This window comes from Rhineura floridana, chromosome 6, assembly GCF_030035675.1.
Source record: "Rhineura floridana isolate rRhiFlo1 chromosome 6, rRhiFlo1.hap2, whole genome shotgun sequence".
Taxonomy (NCBI): Eukaryota; Metazoa; Chordata; class Lepidosauria; order Squamata; family Rhineuridae; genus Rhineura; species Rhineura floridana.
The window spans coordinates 136,355,226-136,376,527 of NC_084485.1; the positions used below are offsets into that span (position 1 = coordinate 136,355,226).

Consider the following 21,302-nt stretch of genomic DNA (forward strand, 5'->3'; position numbering starts at 1 on the left):
AAAATATCCTTAGTTTAAAATAAAAGTTTTCCTCTTTGTTTTACATAGATCTCTTGAATTATGTGGGAATACAAGGTATATTATTTCTAGAACCCATCTGGTACCGGTCATGTGTTTAGGAAAACATGGAGACACACTTCACTCATTTATTTTACTGCTTCTATTTTAGGGCAGTCACCTCATGGGCTGTCAGGAACTTTAAAAAGGGTTACAAAAGGCAGGCAAGGTGGGACAGCCAACTCCAGTGAAGAGAGAATACAACTAGGGGAGTGGACTTGGGGCTTGGAAAAGAGCTATCACAGGAACTATTGTTTGGCACCATGGACCTTTCAATGTCGGGTTCCTCAGAGATCAATTTTATCCTTCATGCTTTTTAACATCTACATGAAACTGCTGAGTGGAATCATCCGGAATTGTGGAGTTTGTTGTCTGCAATATGCTGGTGACACACAGCTTTACATCTCCTCTACATCTTCGCCTTTACATCTGCAGGTGTGGCAGTGGATGTGCTAGATCGATGTCTTGCCTCAGTAATGTATATTGTATATTTGTTTTTAATGTTTTTAACTACTGTAAACCGCCCAGAGAGCTTCGGCTATGGGGTGGTATACAAACGTAGTAGTAGTAATAGTAATAATAATAATGGACTGGATGAGTGCCAATAACCTGAACCTTAATCTGGACAAGACTGAGACACTGTTAGTGGGTGGTTCTCTAAAACAGATGAATGGGCCATGGCCTGCTCTGGATGGGGTTACATTCCCTCTGAACGAGCAGGTACGTAGCTTGGGGGTACTTCTGGATCCATTACTGTCGCTTGAGGCTCAAGTAGCCTCAATGACGTGGAGTGCCTTTCATCAGCTTTGACTGGTGGCCCAGCTGTGCCCCTATCTGGACAGGGACAGCCTAACTTCAGTTGTCTACACTCTGGTAATCTCTAAATTGGATTACTGCAATGTGTTATACATGGAGCTTCTTTTGAAGATGGTTTGGAAACTGCAGCTGGTGCAGAATCTGGCAACCAGACTATTAACCAGGATAGGATGATCTGAACATATAACACCTATGCTAGCATGACTGAAGCAGCTACCAATTAGTTTCCAGGCTCTATTCAAAGTGCTGGGTTTGACCTATAAAGTCTTATGCAGCTCAGGGCCCCAACTCAAGGACCGCCTCTCCCAATATAAACCAAACTGGACCCTGAATTCTTCATCTAAGGCCCTTCTCCGTGTGCCCCTCTGAGGGAGGTGCAGAGGGTGGTAACTCGAGAATGGGCCTTTTCAGTGGTTTCCTCACTTGTGGAATACAAGCGTGCCTGGTGCCATAATTTCCTTTTTTAAGTGCCAGGCAAAAACCTTTTTACCCAGGCTTTTAACCCTTAACTTGAAAGTCTTTAGATATCAATGGCCTCTTTTGATGTGGCAGGTCTTGCAAGACCTGTCTTTATTTGTACTGATCTGTTATATTGTGTTTGTTGTTTTAATGGGTTTATTTGTTATAATCGGTTTTAATCTTAGTGTTGTAAGTCACTTTGGGTTGCACTGCAAGGAAAATGACTAATAAATATAAATAATAATAAACACTCCCATTATTGAAAACCAAGACTTTCCCCCTCAGTTATGCTGGTCTTTGACCGTAATAAATTTTATTCATTCATTTTCCCTCAGTGATCCTCCATCCCTACTTTACTCATACCTCTCCCATTGTTTAAAATGGGGTATGTGTGTAAAGGGAGCTGCAGAATAGGATGGGCAGAAGGCATAGAAATAGCGGTGGGCTGTGTGCAAGAGGAGAAAATGAGGGAGGAGGAGGAAAGAAAAAGGGGTGAAGGTGAAAATGGCGGCAAATGGGGTTTGCAAAAAAAGGAAGGCATAGGAGGCATAGAAATAGGGCTGAAGATGAAACGGGTACGAAAGGGGCTGAAGAATAGTGATGGTTTCATAATTGGGCAGAAGGTGAAAAGGGTGCTTAGTAGTTGCAATATGTGGGCAGAGGTTACCATGTGGCCTGTCTGTGTAAAAGGGGTCATTGCAGAAAAGGAGGGTAAGGAGGAGGAATGGACATGGGGGCTAAGGTGAAAATGGGTGGAAAGTTGGGCTGCAGAGTAGAAGAGAGCAGTGGTTTCAGAAATAAGGTTGGGAAGTGAAAAGAGCTTAGCAGTTGGATGGGGTGGGAAGAGGAAGTTTGAGTTACCATGGCAGGAGTGGCAGGGGTTGGTGAGTGGAGTGAGCAGGGGCACAGCTCCTAATATTTTAAAATTTTGTGCTCCTCATTAAAAAAAGATTTTCTCAAGAGCTTTTTTACATTGTCAACCATTTTTACTTAGAGATTGTTAAGTAGTGTATCTATAATAGTGACCGAGGTAATAAATTACAGTTTTAGGCTTATTTATACCCATCTGATTAAAAGAGGGACTTACAACTGCACATTAAACATGAGGGCGAATGCCAACTTATGTACTCAGGGCCTTATAAAGCTAGAGTGTATTTGTTTTAAATAAACAAGCTGTCCATTTTAGAAATCTTAAAATATGGATAATTTAACTTTTTCATTGTGTTCTAGGATACTTCACTCAGACGATAGTTCTCACTACCCTTGGAAAAAAAGCAGCTATTACTCTTCAACATATTAACTGTAGACTTCAACCCTGCCTTGTAAATATTTCTAAAGATCTTATCTTGTAACACTTCTTTCTTAGGAATGGAAAGAGTGTAGTCATATAATCACAGCTGCCTCTTCTGGCACAAGGGGGTGCCAGAATTTTCAATTCTTTACATGTGTACATATACATACCAAAATTGCCACTGCTATGATGACTAGCACTGGAACCTGTAGCAACAATGGGATCTCTTTCATGAGTGCTCTAATAAATTCACCAATTCCTTGTCCTATGTGCTTCAATGGCTCTGTTACAAAATTGGTGAATGTAACAGCCAATGCCTAAAACAATGGACAACAACTAAAATTAGAATGATTTTGACAACTCACTAGAAAACAACATACAAACGACTTGGTTAGAAATAATACCTTTGTTGGAGGAACAAGCCAGATAGGATTTACTAGTATGGTTTCATAGTACTTTTGACAAGGATCATCTTGGAATGTCATTGAGCTTCTAAACCACTCTATAGTTAAAAAGCAACAAGTCATACAATTAATAAAAATAGCAAGTGTATTTCAGTTGTAAGGCTGAATATATCACTTTACTAGTTAAGATGTTTTTAATATGTGATAAATATCAAAGACAGTGAGGAGTAAGTAAATGTTTCTACATAACTTGTCTCATCAGAGGAAATGATACAAGAGCTGGCAGGAAAGGATTTTCTAATCTTTATGCAAATACCCAGGTTATTTTAAAGCATATTTGCTAGGCTGGGTACATAAGACATGCCTAAAGCCCAATTTGCAGCATAGACATGTATTTGCCAAGCTGTGGGTAAGCATTTAAAAAATGCAAGTGTACTGCCTTCAAGTCGATCCCGACTTATGGCGACCATATGAATAGGGTTTTCGTGGTAAGCAGTATTCAGAGGTGGTTTACCATTGCATTTCTCTCGAAGCTGAGAGGCAGTGACTGGCCCAAAGTCACCCAGTGAGCTTCATGGCTGTATGGGGATTCGAACCCTGGTCTCCCAGGTCGTAGTCCAACACTCTAACCACTACACCACACTGGCATTTGGGAAAGGGAAAATAATAGATGGGGTAAGCATTCTTCAAATTAGCCATAGCAAATGGAACCTTTCTCCCTCAACCACTTTGCAATTCTGCAGGAGTGACCCAAGTATCTAGACTTGGGTCTGTTGCCAAATCCTTGAATTCTATTTTGTTTCTAATATCTAAATGAGAAATAACTAAAAGGTAGACATGGGAGTAGGGAGAGAGAATGTTTTCACTTAAGATATAAAGCAGTACTGGAGAAGTTCAGCATCACTTCTCCTTTTCCCTATCTTTTTTTAGATATTAAGCAGACACTTGGTTCCTAGTCTACTGCCAGATATCTAGTTTGGGCCCAATTCTATTAACTGAATCTACCACTGAAGGCCTCCTCTAGGATGCACACCTTAATGCAGTGAGTGGGGTTCAGAGTGTCACAGAAGCTGAGAGCAATGGCGTCAGGAGTCTAGACCAAGAGGCAGAATAGTCAACGCTAAGACACCAGATTAAGATGCATTCAAACTCAGGGGAAGGCAATGGTAAACCACCTCTAAATATGTCTTACCATGAAAACCCTATGAATAGACTATCCAAAATGCAACACAAGATAGTGCTGGAAGATGAGACCCCCAGGTCAGATGGCACTCAGTAAGCTACTGGGGAAGAACAATGGACAAGTACGAGTAGTACCGTGACTAATGACACAGCTGGGTCAAAGCCGAAAAAAAGCCCAGAGGCTGATGCACACAGATGCGAAAGGAGAGTCTGGAGTTGTACAACATACACAATAGAAACATGGAATGTAAGAAGCATGAACCAGGGAAAGTTAGAAATGGTCAAGCAACAAATGGAACACATCACAACACTTGGCATGAGTGAATTAAAATGGACGGGAGAGGGACATTTGCAATCAGGCAACTACAAAATATTTTATGCAGGAAATGAGAAATTAAGAAGAAACGGGGTTGCTTTAATAGTGAGAAGTGATGTAGCAAAAGCAATTAGGAGCTGTAATGAAAGGTCTGAGTGAGTTATATCAATGAGATTAAACAGGAAACCTATTAACATAACCATCATCCAAGTCTACGCTCCAACGGCAAATGCAGAAGAAGAGGATTGGAGAGATTTTACACAGAAGTACAGAAGATTTATGTAACTTTAAAGTTAATAATGAGGACATCGAACTTGTCAAGGATTATCAATACCTTGGCACAATCATTAACCAAAATGGAGACAATAGTCAGGAAATCAGAAGAAGGCTAGGACTGGGGAGGGTAGCTATGAGAAAACTAGAAACAGTCCTCAAATGCAAAGATGTATCACTGAACACTAAAGTCAGGATAATTCAAACCACAGTATTCCTGATTTCTATGTATGGATGTGAAAGTTGGACACTAAAATAGAGGATAAGAGAAAAATAAACTCATTTGAAATACAGTGTTGGAGGAGAGCTTTGCAGATAGCATGGATTGCGAAAAAGGACAAATAATTGGGTGTTAGAACAAATTAAGCCAGAACTATTATTAGAAGCTAAAATGATGAAACTGAGGTTATCAAACTTTGGACCACATAACAACAAAACCACCAAAGGAGAATCTCCACAGAAGATTATATTTGAGTAAGCTGTATTGGAACAAAACATTTTGACATGCTTATATTCACAGGTAATGTTCCAGAAGTCATTATATTGGTACAAGGTAGAACATTATGAGGGCATCAGGAAGAATTGACCTAGGGTTAAAACTTGAATTTATAGCCAATCTGCAGTATCAGAGATGTATAATGCACAGCTTATATGAACCCATATTAAAATTAAACTCCACTGTTTTCTAAAACAAATCTGACATTTAGTTAAACAGCAAATTAAAAATTACTCACCTATTAGGCCATCACTCCAGTGGATCTTCTCAGCACACACGTTATCAAAATTTCCCATTTTTGCCACTTCAGCTTGATGCTGAGCAAAGGCTACCTACAAGAGAAACCAAGGGATTTTAAATAAATTTTATTTGGGAGTCTTTTTTAAAAAACAGTAGTTTAAGCAGAAATCCTGCTCTCCCCCCCCCCTGGGTGATATATCATCACTATCCTGGGGAAAGTTCCCAAAAATGTATTATTTTTATATCTTAATTATGATTATATCAATGTATTTTGATGTTATTTATGAGCCATCATGGGAGGATTTTTATCCTAAAAGGCAGGATATAAATGCATGTAATAAACTGCATATCAAATTCTGTTAAGACAAATCACTAAACAGGGAAATTAAATACTATACTTCTAAAATACTGCACTCCTTTCATTCACAGCAGAAGTGCATAATTCAAAGCTTAAAAAATTCCACTTTTCAAAATGTATGATTACATAAGACAGACTGTACTTATGTGGCTTTCAAAGCCAAGCACTCTCCATTCTGTGACTGAGCTTCTGATTACCAACACATGGCAGAGAGAAGCTGAAGCTTCAAGCCTGGAATATTCCCCAGCAACAGCATCTCTACATTGACTGCTTCCCTTTCAAATGGTGAGCAACCTGGGGATTTCTAGGCTGCATATAAGGGGAATTAAAAGTAGTCTTGCAAGCCTCTTGGGCCTGGTGAAGTACACTATTATGAGACAATCACATAGGACGGGAAAAGTGGAAAAGTACTGAACTGCCACAAGAATCAGGAAGAATTAAAAAGAATGTGCCAAGCTTACTACATTTTAACAAGTATGAACCAGTTAAATTTTTAAATTGTTTTACAGAAGTGACAAAAATAGCCCACTGCTGATCAATTTATCAAGACCAAAGTGTGCAGGACAAAGGCCATTTTCTGTCAAGACCAAAGTGTGCAGGACAAAGACCATTTTCTGTTTTAAAGGTAGCAAGTGTGGAAGGCCTTAGTTTATATTTAGTCTTGCTGTGATTTAGGTTATAGAGCCAAATAGTGAGCAGCGTAATATATAATTTTCTTTCCCCCCCATTGTATCTACTTCCTCATTGCTCCTTAATTGTATTTATTAACTGTTTACCTTATATAAGTACATCCAGTTCCACCCAAAACTGATGAGAAAACTTATGAATAAAACACGTTTTAGCTGTGTAAACCAACCAATGTGTGTCCACAGTTCTGTAGCAACAATTACTGAAATGCATACTAGACACAAAAGTACCTTTAGAAAACAGGAGACAAAAGAGAGATATGAATTGCAAAATAATTATAATAGATAAGGTTGGGGGGGGAATACCATGCATTTTTAGGAATGAAAGGATTCATTAAAATAACAGAAAAACCATCCAGTTTCTGTTTGAGGGAGTCATAAACCAAATTTCAGCAGAGGTGATCCAACTACTCCTGAAAAATTCCACCCTGGACCCATTGGTTTGTGGCACGTACCACCCAGTCACAAATATCCCCTTTTTAGGGAAAGCAATTGAGAGGATTTTGGCACAACAATTGCAAGAACTCTCGGATGAAACCAATTATCTTCATCCATTTCAATTTGTTTATGGGACTGAAACAGCCTTGGTCGTCCCAACATATGACTTTTACTGGCAAAGGACAGGGGAGACATACCCTGTTCTTTCTTGCTCTCTGAGCAGTTTTGATACCATTGACGATAGTACCTCCGATACCCATCTCATTCAGTTGGCTGAGAAGAATACTTTTTTAAAAGGTTCTGATCTTATCCTCAGGGTTGGTTTCAAAGAACAGCACTGAATGATTGTCTTTTGACCCCCTCATAATTGTGCTGTGGGATGCCACAGGGTATGATCCTGTCCCCAATGCTCTTTAAGCTATTAGGAGTGGTCATTAGGAGACTTGGGACAAGGTGTCATCAGTACACTCAGTTTCTTTGGGAGGACTGCACAATATAAATTTCATAATTTTTTTAATGACGCCTTTGCAGGATAGCAGCTTCATTTTGGTTCTTGAAGTAAAACTGAACAATGTGGAACCATTATCAAATTGGTGTAGATTTACTAAATGCCATGTTCAATTAGCCATAAATTCTTTAAGTTTAAAATACATTGATGGACCAATGTATACTGAAAATGAAACAGGTAAGACTTAGTTCAGGCTTTTACAAAACATATCCCACCAAGCTCTCAGGTTAAATCATGAACTACTTCATATCCCTTTGGTTTTGCATTTCCAGATAGGCAGAATAACCAGGAGATTTATTGAACAAAAAATAGACCAAATAGTAAGCATACCTTTACTGTTGTGGCACCTATCCTTTGGAATTCTGTCCCCTTAAATATTAGACAGGTGTAGTATTTGTTATTGTTTTGGCATCTACTGAAGACCTTCCTCTTTCAAGAAGCCTTTTAAATAGAGATCTTTCCCACTCTGCATCTGTGTTGGAATCGCTTAAGAAGTTTTTAAAGATTTTGTTTTTTCTTTTTTAAAAAAGATGTTTTTAAGATGTTTTATTTTTAAGATGTTTTAAATTGTTCTTAGTATTTTGTCTCTTGTTTGCACCCAGGGCTCCTTCTGGGAGGAAGGGCGGGATATAAATTTAATAAAGAATAATAATAGAACCCATAGTAAGAATTCATGGCTAATGGGCTGCATTTGCCTCACAAATTATTCACCCCTGGCATATTACTGCCTGAAGAAATGCATAAAAAGAGTGCATGCACTCAGGCTTCAGTGAGCCAAAGCACTGCATTTATGTTTTACCTTTTTACCCCATGATGAGAGAGAGAGATAGTAGTGACTATACTGGCATCTTAGAGAACACTTCATTACAGAAAAAGTATCTCACCATGAAGACATTATATGGATCAACTCCAAATGTGTCCTCAAACGTCCATTTCCAAGCTTCATAATCATGATGCCTAAAATTAATCAGAATATCACTGAGTGCATCATCTAAAGCACCTGATTTCCAGCCATCTTCATTAAGAAACCTGTTGATTTCATTTAATGTCTGTTTTGTAAGGATGATCTCAGCATCATAATGCGCCTCTCCAGTGATATCAGGCTACAAAACAACACAAAACAATTGAATTGGCAAATGATTTTTTTTTGCAAGACAATAATAGGCAAAGTAATCCGACAGTTAATCATGGCTGGACAGAACTTTGCTGAACCACACTGACTGACTGCTGTGGAGGCACTTTGAAAAGGCAAAGAATTGTTACGCAAGGCCAGTCTGCCATATAAGACCATAATTGGGATTGAGGTTTCTCTGCTTCATATTTTCTTTGTAAGTACTTCAAAAGTAAAATACAAATTCACCTGCTCTAGACTCAAAACCATTACCAATTCACAGGCAAAGCTGTGGATGTCTTCACAGCATGAACACAAGATTTCAAGATGGATTTAAGAACATAAGAACATAAGAAGAACCTGCTGGATCAGGCCAGTGGCCCATCTAGTCCAGCATCCTGTTCTCACAGTGGCCAACCAGGTGCCTGGGGGAAGCCTGCAAGCAGGACTCGAGTGCAAGAACACTCTCCCCTCCTGAGGCTTCCGGCAACTGGTTTTCAGAAGCATGCTGCCTCTGACTAGGGTGGCACAGCACAGCCATCACGGCTGGTAGCCATTGATAGCCATGTCCTCCATGAATTTGTCTAATCTTCTTTTAAAGCCATCCAAGCTGGTGGCCATTACTGCATCTTGTGGGAGCAAATTCCATAGTTTAACTATGCGCTGAGTAAAGAAGTACTTCCTTTTGTCTGTCCTGAATCTTCCAACATTCAGCTTCTTGGAATGTCCACGAGTTCTAGTATTATGAGAGAGGGAGAAGAACTTTTCTCTGTCCACTTTTTCAATGCCATGCATAATTTTATACACTTCTATCATGTCTCCTCTGATCCGCCTTTTCTCTAAACTAAAAAGCCCCAAATGCTGCAACCTTTCCTCGTAAGGGAGTCGCTCCATCCCCTTGATCATTCTGGTTGCCCTCTTCTGAACCTTTTCCAACTCTAGAATATCCTTTTTGAGATGAGGCGACCAGAACTGTACACAGTATTCCAAATGCGGCCGCACCATAGATTTATACAACGGCATTATGATATCAGCTGTTTTATTTTCAATACCTTTCCTAATTATCCCTAGCATGGAATTTGCCTTTTTCACAGCTGCCGCACACTGGGTCGACATTTTCATCGTGCTGTCCACTATAACCCCAAGGTCTCTCTCCTGGTCGGTCACCGCCAGTTCAGACCCCATGAGCGTAGATGTGAAATTCAGATTTTTTGCTCCGATATGCATAATTTTACACTTGTTTATATTGAATTGCATTTGCCATTTTTCCGCCCATTCACTCAGTTTGGAGAGGTCTTTTTGGAGCTCTTCGCAATCCCTTTTTGTTTTAACAACCCTGAACAATTTAGTGTCGTCAGCAAACTTGGCCACTTCACTGCTCACTCCTAATTCTAGGTTATTAATGAACAAGTTGAAAAGTACAGGTCCCAATACCGATCCTTGAGGGACTCCACTTTCTACAGCCCTCCATTGGGAAAACTGTCCGTTTATTCCTACTCTTTGCTTTCTGCTTTTTAACCAGTTCCTTATCCACAAGAGGACCTCTCCTCTTATTCCATGACTGCTAAGCTTCCTCAGAAGTCTTTGGTGAGGTACCTTGTCAAACGCTTTTTGAAAGTCTAAGTACACTATGTCCACTGGATCACCTCTATCTATATGCTTGTTGACACTCTCAAAGAATTCTAGTAGGTTACTGAGACAGGACTTTCCCTTGCAGAAGCCATGCTGGCTCTGCTTCAGCAAGGCTTGTTCTTCTATGTGCTTAGTTAATCTAGCTTTAATAATACTTTCTACCAGTTTTCCAGGGACAGAAGTTAAGCTAACTGGCCTGTAATTTCCGGGATCCCCTCTGGATCCCTTTTTGAAGATTGGCGTTACATTTGCCACTTTCCAGTCCTCAGGCACGGAGGAGGACCTGAGGGACAAGTTACATATTTTAGTTAGCAGATCAGCAATTTCACATTTGGGTTCTTTGAGAACTCTCGGGTGGATGCCATCCAGGCCCGGTGATTTGTCAGTTTTTATATTGTCCATTAAGCCTAGAACTTTCTCTCTCGTTACCACTATTTGTCTCAGTTCCTCAGAATCCCTTCCTGCAAATGTTAGTTCAGGTTCAGGGATCTGCCCTATATCTTCCACTGTGAAGACAGATGCAAAGAATTCATTTAGCTTCTCTGCAATCTCCTTATCGTTCTTTAGTACACCTTTGACTCCGTTATCATCCAAGGGTCCAATCGCCTCCCTAGATGGTCTCCTGCTTTGAATGTATTTATAGAATTTTTTGTGGTTGGTTTTTATGTTCTTAGCAATGTGCTCCTCAAATTCTTTTTTAGCATCCCTTATTGTCTTCTTGCATTTCTTTTGCCAGAGTTTGTGTTCTTTTTTATTTTCTTCATTCGGACAAGACTTCCATTTTCTGAAGGAAGACTTTTTGCCTCTAAGAGCTTCCTTGACTTTGCTCGTTAACCATGCTGGCATCTTCTTGGCCCTGGCGGTACCTTTTCTGATCTGCGGTATGCACTTCAGTTGAGCTTCTAATATAGTGTTTTTAAACAACTTCCAAGCATTTTCGAGTGATGTGACCCTCTGGACTTTGTTTTTCAGCTTTCTTTTTACCAATCCTCTCATTTTTGTAAAGTTTCCTCTTTTGAAGTCAAATGTGACCATGTTGGATTTTCTTGGCAATTGGCTATTTACATGTATGTTTAATTTAATAGCACTGCGGTCACTGCTCCCAATCGGTTCAACAACACTTACATCTCACACCAGGTCCCGGTCCCCACTGAGGATTAAGTCCAGGGTTGCCGTCCCTCTGGTCGGTTCCATGACCAGCTGGTCTAGGGAATAGTCATTTAGAATATCTAGAAATTTTGCTTCTTTGTCATGACTGGAACACATATGCGGCCAGTCTATGTCTGGGTAGTTGAAGTCACCCATTACTACCACATTTCCTAGTTTGGATGCTTCCTCAATTTCATATCTCATCTCCAGGTCTCCCTGAGCATTTTGATCAGGGGGACGATAGATCGTTCCCAGTATTAAGTCCCTCCTGGGGCATGGTATCACCACCCACAACGATTCTGTGGAGGAGTCCGCCTCTTTTGGGGTTTCGAGCTTGCTGGATTCAATGCCTTCTTTCACGTATAGAGCGACTCCGCCACCAATACGTCCTTCCGATATAGTTTATATCCAGGGATAACCATATCCCACTGGTTTTCTCCATTCCACCAGGTCTCTGTTATGCTCACTATATCAATGCTCTCCTCTAAGACCAAGCACTCCAGTTCTCCCATCTTGGTTCGGAGGCTCCTAGCATTAGCGTACAGGCACTTGTAAGCAGTGTCTCTCTTCAAGTGTCTTTGGCACTTGCGGTTTGGCCTGTGGTAATTTTGCTCTTCTGAATTTATATCCTGTGTCCCTGCTCTCACAATGCCTACTTCTAGGCCTACCCCTTTTAAAATTTTATCATTTCTTTTATCATTTTCCATGATAATGTATTCAATCTATTTAATACTGTACCTATAGAAGCCCCAAGTCCAGTGCTTTATTATAAAATACATGATCCCAGTATCTAGGGCTGGAGTGCGAAACCTTTTACATCCTGAGGGCAGCATTCCCTCATGGGTAATCTTCTGGAGACCGCAATTCAGTGGTAGGTGGGATCAGAGCAACCAAGTAGGTGGAGCAACAGATATGAATCTTACATTCATACAGCAGGCTACATTCCAGTCACACAAAAGTGAGACGCTTCTACACACCTCTCCATCCAGGCAAGCAAGAGCTCAATGAAACATATGAGTCAAGCAAATGCACTTGAGGAGGATGCAGAGCAGGACTGTTGAGGGGTGTTGTTTGGAAAGGAGGTATCATCTGGGAAGAGTCAGTCTGAAGTTTCCCACTCTTAGGGCAGTGTCATGATTGCAGCCCATATAAGTTAGGAGAACCACACCTATCTTATCAACAAATATAATCGTTTTTGGTGTTTTATGTAAGTTTACTTGTTAGCCACATGACAGAAAAGTAGAAAGTAAATCAACAAATGAATGAATGAGTAAACGCACAGTTGGGCTCTATGACTTATTTAATATGCCCCAACTTAACAACTAATGTACTGCATGAATACAAAACTTTAGCAATAGATTTTAATCTTTAAGTGAGAGAATGTATATAGCAGTAAGAATGATCAGAATGTTTAGCTTATTCAGATACTCACAAGTCCAAGTCTTCCAGCTTCAATTAAAATCTTATTCAAGTGTCTCTTAAAAACATGTATGCTATTGCTTTCATATAACTTGGCTTTATCTTTCTTGTTATATTCGTCAAGCTGCAAAAATAAAGTGCTTCAATATTGTCTTTCCCCATCTCAATTCACGTAGTATACAAAATGTATAATATAGTCAGGCAATGCTTTAGCCGAGCAATAATTCATTGTAGTGTGTATATTTATAAGACTGGCACATAGGCTACTGTCTGCTCTCTGTCAGGTCTGAATCAACTGCATAAGCAATCTGGAGTTTAATACTTTTTGCAGTCTGAAATCTTCTTGATGATCTCTCTCCAAAAAACAAAGTAAAAGATTTGTTCATGTTCAAGAGATATGACTCCCACACAAGTACTATTTTAAAAAACAGGTCTGCACTGCTTATGACCTATCATACCAAATGCAGCTCACAAGCCAAGAATGGCACCTAGAAGTGGCTCAATAAACATTCTGCTTTTGCTGTCTACTAATATAGGGAATTATCAAGCAACTGATGAACCACAATAAACAGCTGGTAGACCAAGTTGAGCTTGATGTGTCAAGAGTTGCACATGCCTGTTATAAACAAAAGCTGATTTCCAAAGAGGCAGTCTAATGGCCACATTTCTACATTTCATCTACTGCATGTACAGGGACTATTGTGATGAATCTTCATAGTAGTTCCACTTAACTATTATCATTAAATTTCTATCCAGCCTTCAAATACATTCTCAGGGTGGCTTATGCTAAAATATTTTAAACATCATAAAATATATTAAAATAAAGATAGGTATAAAAGTATCATTCATTGGATGATTGTCTTTTGATCCCCTGGCAGTTGTGCTGTGGAGGATGCCACAGGGCACCATCTTGTCCCCAATGCTGTTTAACATTTATATGACGCCCTTGGGAGTGGTCAGCAGGAGATTTAGGGTGAGGTGTCAGCAGTACGCTGATGATACCCTATTTCTCCATAACATCTGACTCGGGAGAGGCAGCAAAAGCACTGGACAAGTGCCTGGACTCAGTGGGCTGGATGAGAACCAATAAACTGAGTATGAATCCTAGCAAGATGGAGGCTCTGTGGGTTGGTGGTTCCCGAGTTTGGATAGTTAGTCAATTGCCTGCTTTGAATGGGGTCATACTCCCTCTGAAAGAGCAAGTTGGTAGTCTGGGGATGCTCCTGGATCCCTTTTTGTTGTTATAGGCCTAGGTGACCTTAGTGGTTAGAATTGCCTTTTACCAGCTTTGGCTGGTAAGACAGCTATGGCAGTTTTTGGACCGGGATAGCCTGACCACTGTTAATCTCCAGGTTGGATTACTGTACTGGTAACCTCCAGGTTGGATTACTGTAATGCATTCTATGTGGGGCTGCTCATGAGGTTGGTCCGGAGGCTGAAGCTGGTGCAAAATGCGGCAGTGTGACTGCTCAGTGGGGCAGGGTATTGCCAACATGTCACCCTGCTGCTGAAAAAATTGCACTGGCTGCCCATTAGCAAACAGGCCAAGTCCAAGGTTCTAGTTTTGGTCTACAAACCCCTATACAACTTGGGACCAGGATACCTGAAAGATCATCTTACCCCTTATATACCCAGTTGATCACTACGCTCTGCAGGTGAGGGTCTCCTGCAGATACCATGTTATCAGGTGGTCCATTCTGCACAACATAGGAAGCAGACCTTTAGTATTATGGTACCTACCCTTTGGAATTCCCTCCCCTTAAATATTAGACAGGCACCATCTCTGTTATCTTTTCAGCACCTACTGAAGACCTTTCTTTCAACAAGCCTTTTAAGTAGAGACCTTATCCCAGTCTGTGTCTGTGTTGGAATTACTTTTTAAGATGTTTTTAAAGATGCTCTTACTTTGCCACCCCAGGATCCTACTGGGAGGAAGGGCGGGATATAAATCAAATAAATAAATAAAGCTATTTAAAAAGATGTTTTGTTTTAATATGTTTTAAAGTATATTGCTTTTAATATGTTTTAGAGTATTTTTAGAGTTTTTGTTTGCTGCTCTGGGCTCCTTCGGGGAAAAAGTGCGGGATATAAATTTAATATATAAATAATAAATAATAATAAATCCAAATAAAGCATGCAACGAAAGGTTAAACGCCTGGAAAAATAAGGTCTTTGCCTGGTGCCAGAAAGATAACAGGTTGTATGTTAGGCAAGTGTCTCTAGGGAGAGCTTTCCAAAGCCAGGAAGCCCTCTTCTCAATAACCACGCACTGCACTTCAGATGGGGGGGGGAGGACAGGGCATCTGTTGGGAGTTCTCACAGCATGGGCAGACTCTTGTGGAGACAGGAGATCTTTTTGGTACCACTGTGTACCTGCTACACTTGTGGAGCCTCCCCTACCCCACCACCTTTCATTTTGGACAGAGGGACCAATGCAAAAAAACCCTTGCCACTATCATTTGCACTGAAACGAGAAGGGCATTCTGCTACAGCTCTTATTCTTGCAGTCCTTTGGACTGTGTGTGTGTGTGTGTGTTTTAACAAGTAACTCATACAACGTGTGACAGTGAAAACCCACCTAAACACTACATAGGAAGCTGCTAGTTATTTGCACAAATATCTTCATTGCTCTCAAGAAACCTGCCTCTAAATAAGAACACCTTCATATGTGTGTTTTACTTATTTTCAATAATACAACAAATACTATCTCACAGACAGTCACTAAAACTGCAGTTCCACATTTACCTGGGATTAAATCTCAATGAACTGAATGGGACTTTCTTCTATGTGGCTATGCAGCAGATTGTGCTGTAAGTGTGCAGTTCTGCATCTGTTAGTGTCAATGGCAAAACTCTTGATGATTTTAAAATAGCAGGATTATAGCCCAGTATTAACTCTCACCGCCATCTACAAATCTAGAGAATTATCTAGGAACACATTTCTGAGATTTCCACCAAGATCTAAATTTATTCAAACATGTAAACAATACTTTGATAAAGCAATAAATTCATTATAAAACATCAAACATGCAAACAAACCTTCTGAGTTAGAGAATCTAGTTTTCTTTGGCAGCTGGAAACATCCACAATATTTTCTTCTACCACCTTTTCTGGCATTTTCTTGTTTTCAGAATCATCTTGATTCACCTGCAGTAATTGAAATCATATTGGGAAAAACAGTAACTAGATGTAAGGAGAGAAATCAACAAAAATTGTTACTCATTGCTGCTGAACATATGAATAACTAATTATATCACCAAGCCAGTATAAATTAACTAACTTGATTACAGTTTGTAGTATAAATATATTCATATCCAAAGATATATTCACTGTTATTTATTGGGTTCAATACACACCACAGCTCACTGATACGTTCTGTAAATGCAACTACCCCAATCCAAAGTTTCATGGGTTTCCGATGTTCACTGGGAGTCCCACACCAGCAGAAGCTGCCCTGTATCCCCTTCAATACCAGGATCTGTGCACTCAGATAGGATGTGCATATAGCATGGAGACCTGTCCCAAACTCTGACAGGAACAGAAACGCTCCTGTTCACATGGAACTTCATGTGTCCCCAAGAGCACTCACTGGATTTACAAGCTCAGGACTAATTCATTTTTAAAAAACAGATGGAAAAGGAAATAACAAAGTGAATTTGGCAGCCTTCAAAATTAACCGCTATTTCTTTCCAATTCTCTCTCTCTCTCTTTTTGGTAATTATTCTGGCTGAAATGTTATCATAGTTCTAAGGATACAGCCAGAAATAATTAAAACTTCCCTATCAACTAATCAGATGATCCTTAGTACAGGATGGAGGTGTTCCAGCAAGAAATTGCAGTGCTCAACTATAGGTGCATGACGTTTTTGAAGAATGTGCTCTGTAAAGGAAGGTGATCCAGACACATAAGGTGAGCAGGATTCTCAGAAGGCATCAATTAAATAAACTACTAAATACCATCCCAAATTCAAAAAAGTAAAGAATGACTACTATATATGTACCTTATCAGGCTTTCTCATTGTTCCTGAAGCTGCATCATAATTCAGCATATCTGTTGGATCAATCCATTCATCATTCTGAGTTTCACTCCCTCCCAGCAGCAGGACTGCACACAGTATCAAAGAAACTAGCATCCTCTGTCACAAAGCACAATTGATGGTTTTAACAGAAACCAAGTTCTCTGGAAGAAATTGATCTAGCGCTCAGTGTTCTTCAAAATTATTACCTTGTTTGCTAGTCTGTTGCCTCAGGCAGACAAAGAGTATCTTGCCACCAACACATTTAAAAACTGATCAAGTTTTGTGGGATGGGGGGAAGAAGCAAAATAAGTTGGCTAGCTTCAAGCAAGTTCAAGAACTCAGCAGACAGCAGCAAGACTTGAAGATAAACTGGGTTCAGTTTTCAGCTTTCAACATTACATCATACAGCTGAGCTGGAAAAAACATCCAAATGCACAAAGTTCATTTAATTCTGTGTGTAGGAAAACTTTTATCTCCACTCCTGGAACAGACAGTAACCCTGAGACAAGATGCCTTGATGGGCAATTACCTGGCTCATATAATTTTGAATTTCAAAAAATTGCAGGAGGCCATTGTCAGAAAAAACTTTGTGTGTGTGTGTGTGTGTGTGTGAGAAAGGTCAAAATTGGAAAAGCGGAAGAGAATGAAGCACTAATTACAATGGACCATAACCAGCTGCCAGTTTATCAGAATGAGAATCGAACCGGCACCAAATTGTGAACTATATCCCTAGTAGAGACCAAGAAAAATAAAACTATACACATTTAAAAAGGATAAAATTTCCTAATTCCATGCTTATAGTAAAACTAAAAAAAATGTAAGCAAGAGTTATACTTGCAAAGATGAAAAAAAATGTTCCAATGTTATAGTATACATACTTCCTAGCTGTTTCATGAAGTAAACCTTTTACCTTAGAGTTGCAATTAGTTTCTTCCTTTAAGATATATGTTTAAGACATATACTGAATTTCACACTGAAGATGCTTAACCAGCTACCTCGAAGTTCTTGGTTCCTTCCAATATGGCTCTATAAGAGGTGCAATGTGAAAAGAACTAAAGAGCAAAACAGAGCAATTCAAAAGAACCCCCTCTCCTCTAAACTTTTCTGCTGGTTCCAACTCCAAGCTACTGGAAAACATCTTCTGCAGGTGCTTCTACCTGAAGTCGGCCATTACTTGCCAGTCAGGCAGCCCAATGAATGATAATGGCCAAAGCATTTCATTTGAAGAAGGTTCCAGTTCATATTCTAGGATGGGATGACCATACTGAAAGAAAGCTTCGACTGTGGTTTAAGGTAAATATGCTTCAGGCATAGACAAGAGTGCAAATCCAAGGTATGTAACAACAAAACAAAAATATCCCCACTTACCTGTAGGATGAAATGCATTTTATCACAACAATTATTGCAGAATTCATGGTATTATAAAGGGCCTGGTCCTACAACTAGATCCACAGTTTTTGCTATCTGCTATGATGTCACTGTTGAAAGGTGTGAGAACTTCTACAAAAGTAGTAACTGACTTACCTGTTGTCTCAGGAGTTAAAGAGAGATGAAGTCAAGTGTGTAAGCCCTTTCCCAACTCTTGATCTACATAGTGAAAAAATGAAGAATTTGCTACAGCAAATTACAACACTTTATTTTCATACAAAATGCCATCCCTATGTCAAATTATATGAAATTTTAATGTTTATGCCACTTTTCCACAGACAATTGCACTCAAAATGCCACACAATAAATAAAAATAGCAATAATTCAAATGTCAGGAAACACTTCCATGTTAATCAATACACAATATTGGTATAAAAACTTATGAAATCTGATAGTATATTAAAAGCAGAAAAACAATAAAAATGCATAAAATACAGATAGCAAATAACAAACTGCTGCTACCTGGAAAACCACATATACTGTGCCATCCACAGGAGACAGCTCAGTCTGCCCAACTCGAACAGAAAGCGGGTGGGGGAGCAGAGATGAGAAGGAAATGCAAGCCCTCTAGAGCCAAATCCACCATCTCACCATGGCTGGGTCTTAAACAATTAGCTTATGATTTTGATTCAAATCTAGGTATGGACACCGAAGAAAAATCTCATCTACAAAAGTGCACAATCTTAGACAAACCTCAAAAATGGATGAGAATCATGCATGTGAGTGATGACAGAATAGAAAAGTGTCAAATGCACTTCAGAAGACTCAGAATACAGTTTTTCTTTAGACCCTTTGTGTCCTGATCGTTGATATTTTCCATTCTGTCTCAGAATGGGGTTATGAATAGCTCAGTTTATCCTCGTAATACAGTAGTCCTGGGAGGTAAGGATTGTTGAAAGGGTTGAGTTATGCAAGCCTTGTGTTGCCAAAGGCCACCTAGTAAGCTTTATAGGTAACCAGGTACCCCAAACCTGGATTAACCTCTATTTTCCAAAACCTCAATACCTTTTTTGAATTATGGGCAAGCTCAAAGTTTTGAAAAATAATTAATTCTCTAAACCACAAACTTTCGGTTTAAGACTGTTCCTAGCATCAGGTATAGTATAATGCTCTGGAGATGCTGTTTAGGAGAAACCTAATCCAGGCATGCTGAGCTGCCCTGTCCTCCTAGTCTAAACATTGCCACCACATTTGTTCCAGGCTCTGATGGGCGGTGGTGGGCAATCGTTTCCAGAAAAGGACTAATGTTTATCAAGGGCAAGGCAACCAGAACTACCACTGACATTAGCGAGGAGTTGCTGCTCTTCTAGACAGCCAGAATCTGCACAGACTGCATTATAGTAACAGTAACTTTATATACTTCTGAGCTTACTTTTCCCTCCTGTTCCTTTTCCTCATGTACAGTATCATCTCTTTTTAGATTGTGAGCCTGAGGGCAGGAAATATGCTTGACCGGGGAACAGAAACCAGGATGGTGATATGCAGATTAAAAGGGGATGCTCCATAGACAGTAGCAGGCTTTATTATCAGTAGCTAGGATCCCAAGTACCAAGGAGCAAATTAACCCCATCCCATTGAAGAAAACAAATTTATTTTTCCTTATAGGAATGAATGACAGATACTTGGTTACATAGGAGAAGGTAAACAGGAAAGGCTGTTGTGCGGATGACCAGATTATCAGTGGCAGGGATCCTATAAGGACATATAATTTCTGTCTAGATACAGATCATACCAGAACTCTGCATCCCCAGTGGTTCTTACAACCTATAAAGCCCTCCTATATAAACATACACGCTACTACCTACCTGTCATAACATGGCCATTTTGCTATGCTACTGGTACTCCTCAGTGTTTCTACAGCACATTTCAACACTTCACAGGGCTTGCCACCAGTATGAAGGGAAAGGTCGCTACCTCGAAGGCCTCGAAGAGCCGCGTGACAAGCAGAAGTGCAACAGTAAGGCTCCCAAAGAGGGGGAAAGCTTCGCCTGAAGAATTTCATCCACTTATTTTAAAGACGAAAAAAGGGGGATGGCAATATTAGACAGGGGAGACGCCTCTGCGTGTCCCTTCATACACCAGGTATTGGGAGGGGGAGTGAACGAAGCACCGAGGCAACAACGGCGGCGAGTCCTAAGCGAGGAAGGGGCGCAGACAAAGGAGGCTGCGGAAACCACCCCCGCCGCATTAGCAATGTCCCCCTCCCTTCGTCCCGCACTCCCGCGCGCCCACCTCAGGATTCGCTCTCCTAACTGCCACCAGCTAACGGTTCTTGGCGCTATAAAACAAACATATGAAAACAACACAGCAACCCCACCGACAATTCCTTCGTCTCCGTCCTCTCACGCTAGCCCTAATCCAAACGAGGGGCCATCCGCATCAGCCAGTCGAAGGGATCTGGGATTGGGTGCAGCTTTCATCTGTCTTTGGTGGGTGTCCAATCAGCAGTCGATTGGCCGGCCTGGCACAGGCGCTTTGACAGCAATGTAAGAGGGCGGTGATAACAACCAATCTACTTTGCCAAACACAGAACGTCTTTGGTATTGACAGAGACCGTCGGTTTGGAAACCAAAACGGTCGGGCAAAGAATGTGCAATAGTAGCTAAACTCTTACCTGGGAGTGAGCCCGATTTAGCTCTGTAAGGACTTGCGTTTGGCTAGACAAGCATAGGATTGCGCTGCAAAAGAGGGAAGTGAGAGAGGACAACTGTTTTAGTCAAGGTACAAAACATTGTAGTTTATTTTGAAACAGAGTGTATATTATTCTTAAATAAATTGATAATTTTTATTTCAGTTTTGAATAGGGTCACCAGACATAAAAGAGAACCGGGCTTTTGAACCTTTAATAATTGCGTAGAAGAGGGAATTGCAGCAGGTGATTTACATAATTATTAAAGGTGCAGGATGCTCTTACTTTTTTTGGCCTGGCAACCCTAACTGAGAAGTACCCACATTTTATTTAACTTCCTTCCGATATCACAGCCCCAAGCCTAATTTAAGCTGTGTAGTTTGTTAACAATGT

The 21,302-nt window shown here is 40.2% G+C and overlaps 1 protein-coding gene across 9 annotated transcripts in view; it reads right to left on the reverse strand.

Annotated features, from left to right (window-relative positions):
* Positions 1-20,919, reverse strand: part of CLCC1 (chloride channel CLIC like 1) — a 32,409-nt gene extending 11,490 nt beyond the window's left edge. The window contains exons 1-12 of one of the 9 annotated variants that reach the window (XM_061633916.1): positions 20,513-20,741; positions 20,086-20,285; positions 18,377-18,439; positions 17,059-17,265; positions 16,835-16,969; positions 15,874-15,981; positions 12,849-12,959; positions 8,409-8,627; positions 6,669-6,809; positions 5,533-5,626; positions 3,028-3,125; positions 2,794-2,940 (exon numbers count right to left, since the gene is read on the reverse strand). In XM_061633916.1, the coding sequence (XP_061489900.1) occupies positions 2,794-2,940; positions 3,028-3,125; positions 5,533-5,626; positions 6,669-6,809; positions 8,409-8,627; positions 12,849-12,959; positions 15,874-15,981; positions 16,835-16,966 (1,050 nt within the window). In that variant the 5' untranslated portion in view covers positions 16,967-16,969; positions 17,059-17,265; positions 18,377-18,439; positions 20,086-20,285; positions 20,513-20,741. Of the gene's footprint in view, positions 1-2,793; positions 2,941-3,027; positions 3,126-5,532; positions 5,627-6,668; positions 6,810-8,408; positions 8,628-12,848; positions 12,960-15,873; positions 15,982-16,834; positions 16,970-17,058; positions 17,266-18,376; positions 18,440-20,085; positions 20,490-20,512; positions 20,742-20,894 lie in introns of those variants that run through there. The other 8 variants (XM_061633920.1, XM_061633912.1, XM_061633915.1 and 5 more) reach the window with 8 other exon arrangements.
* Positions 20,920-21,302: the final 383 nt, after the last annotated feature.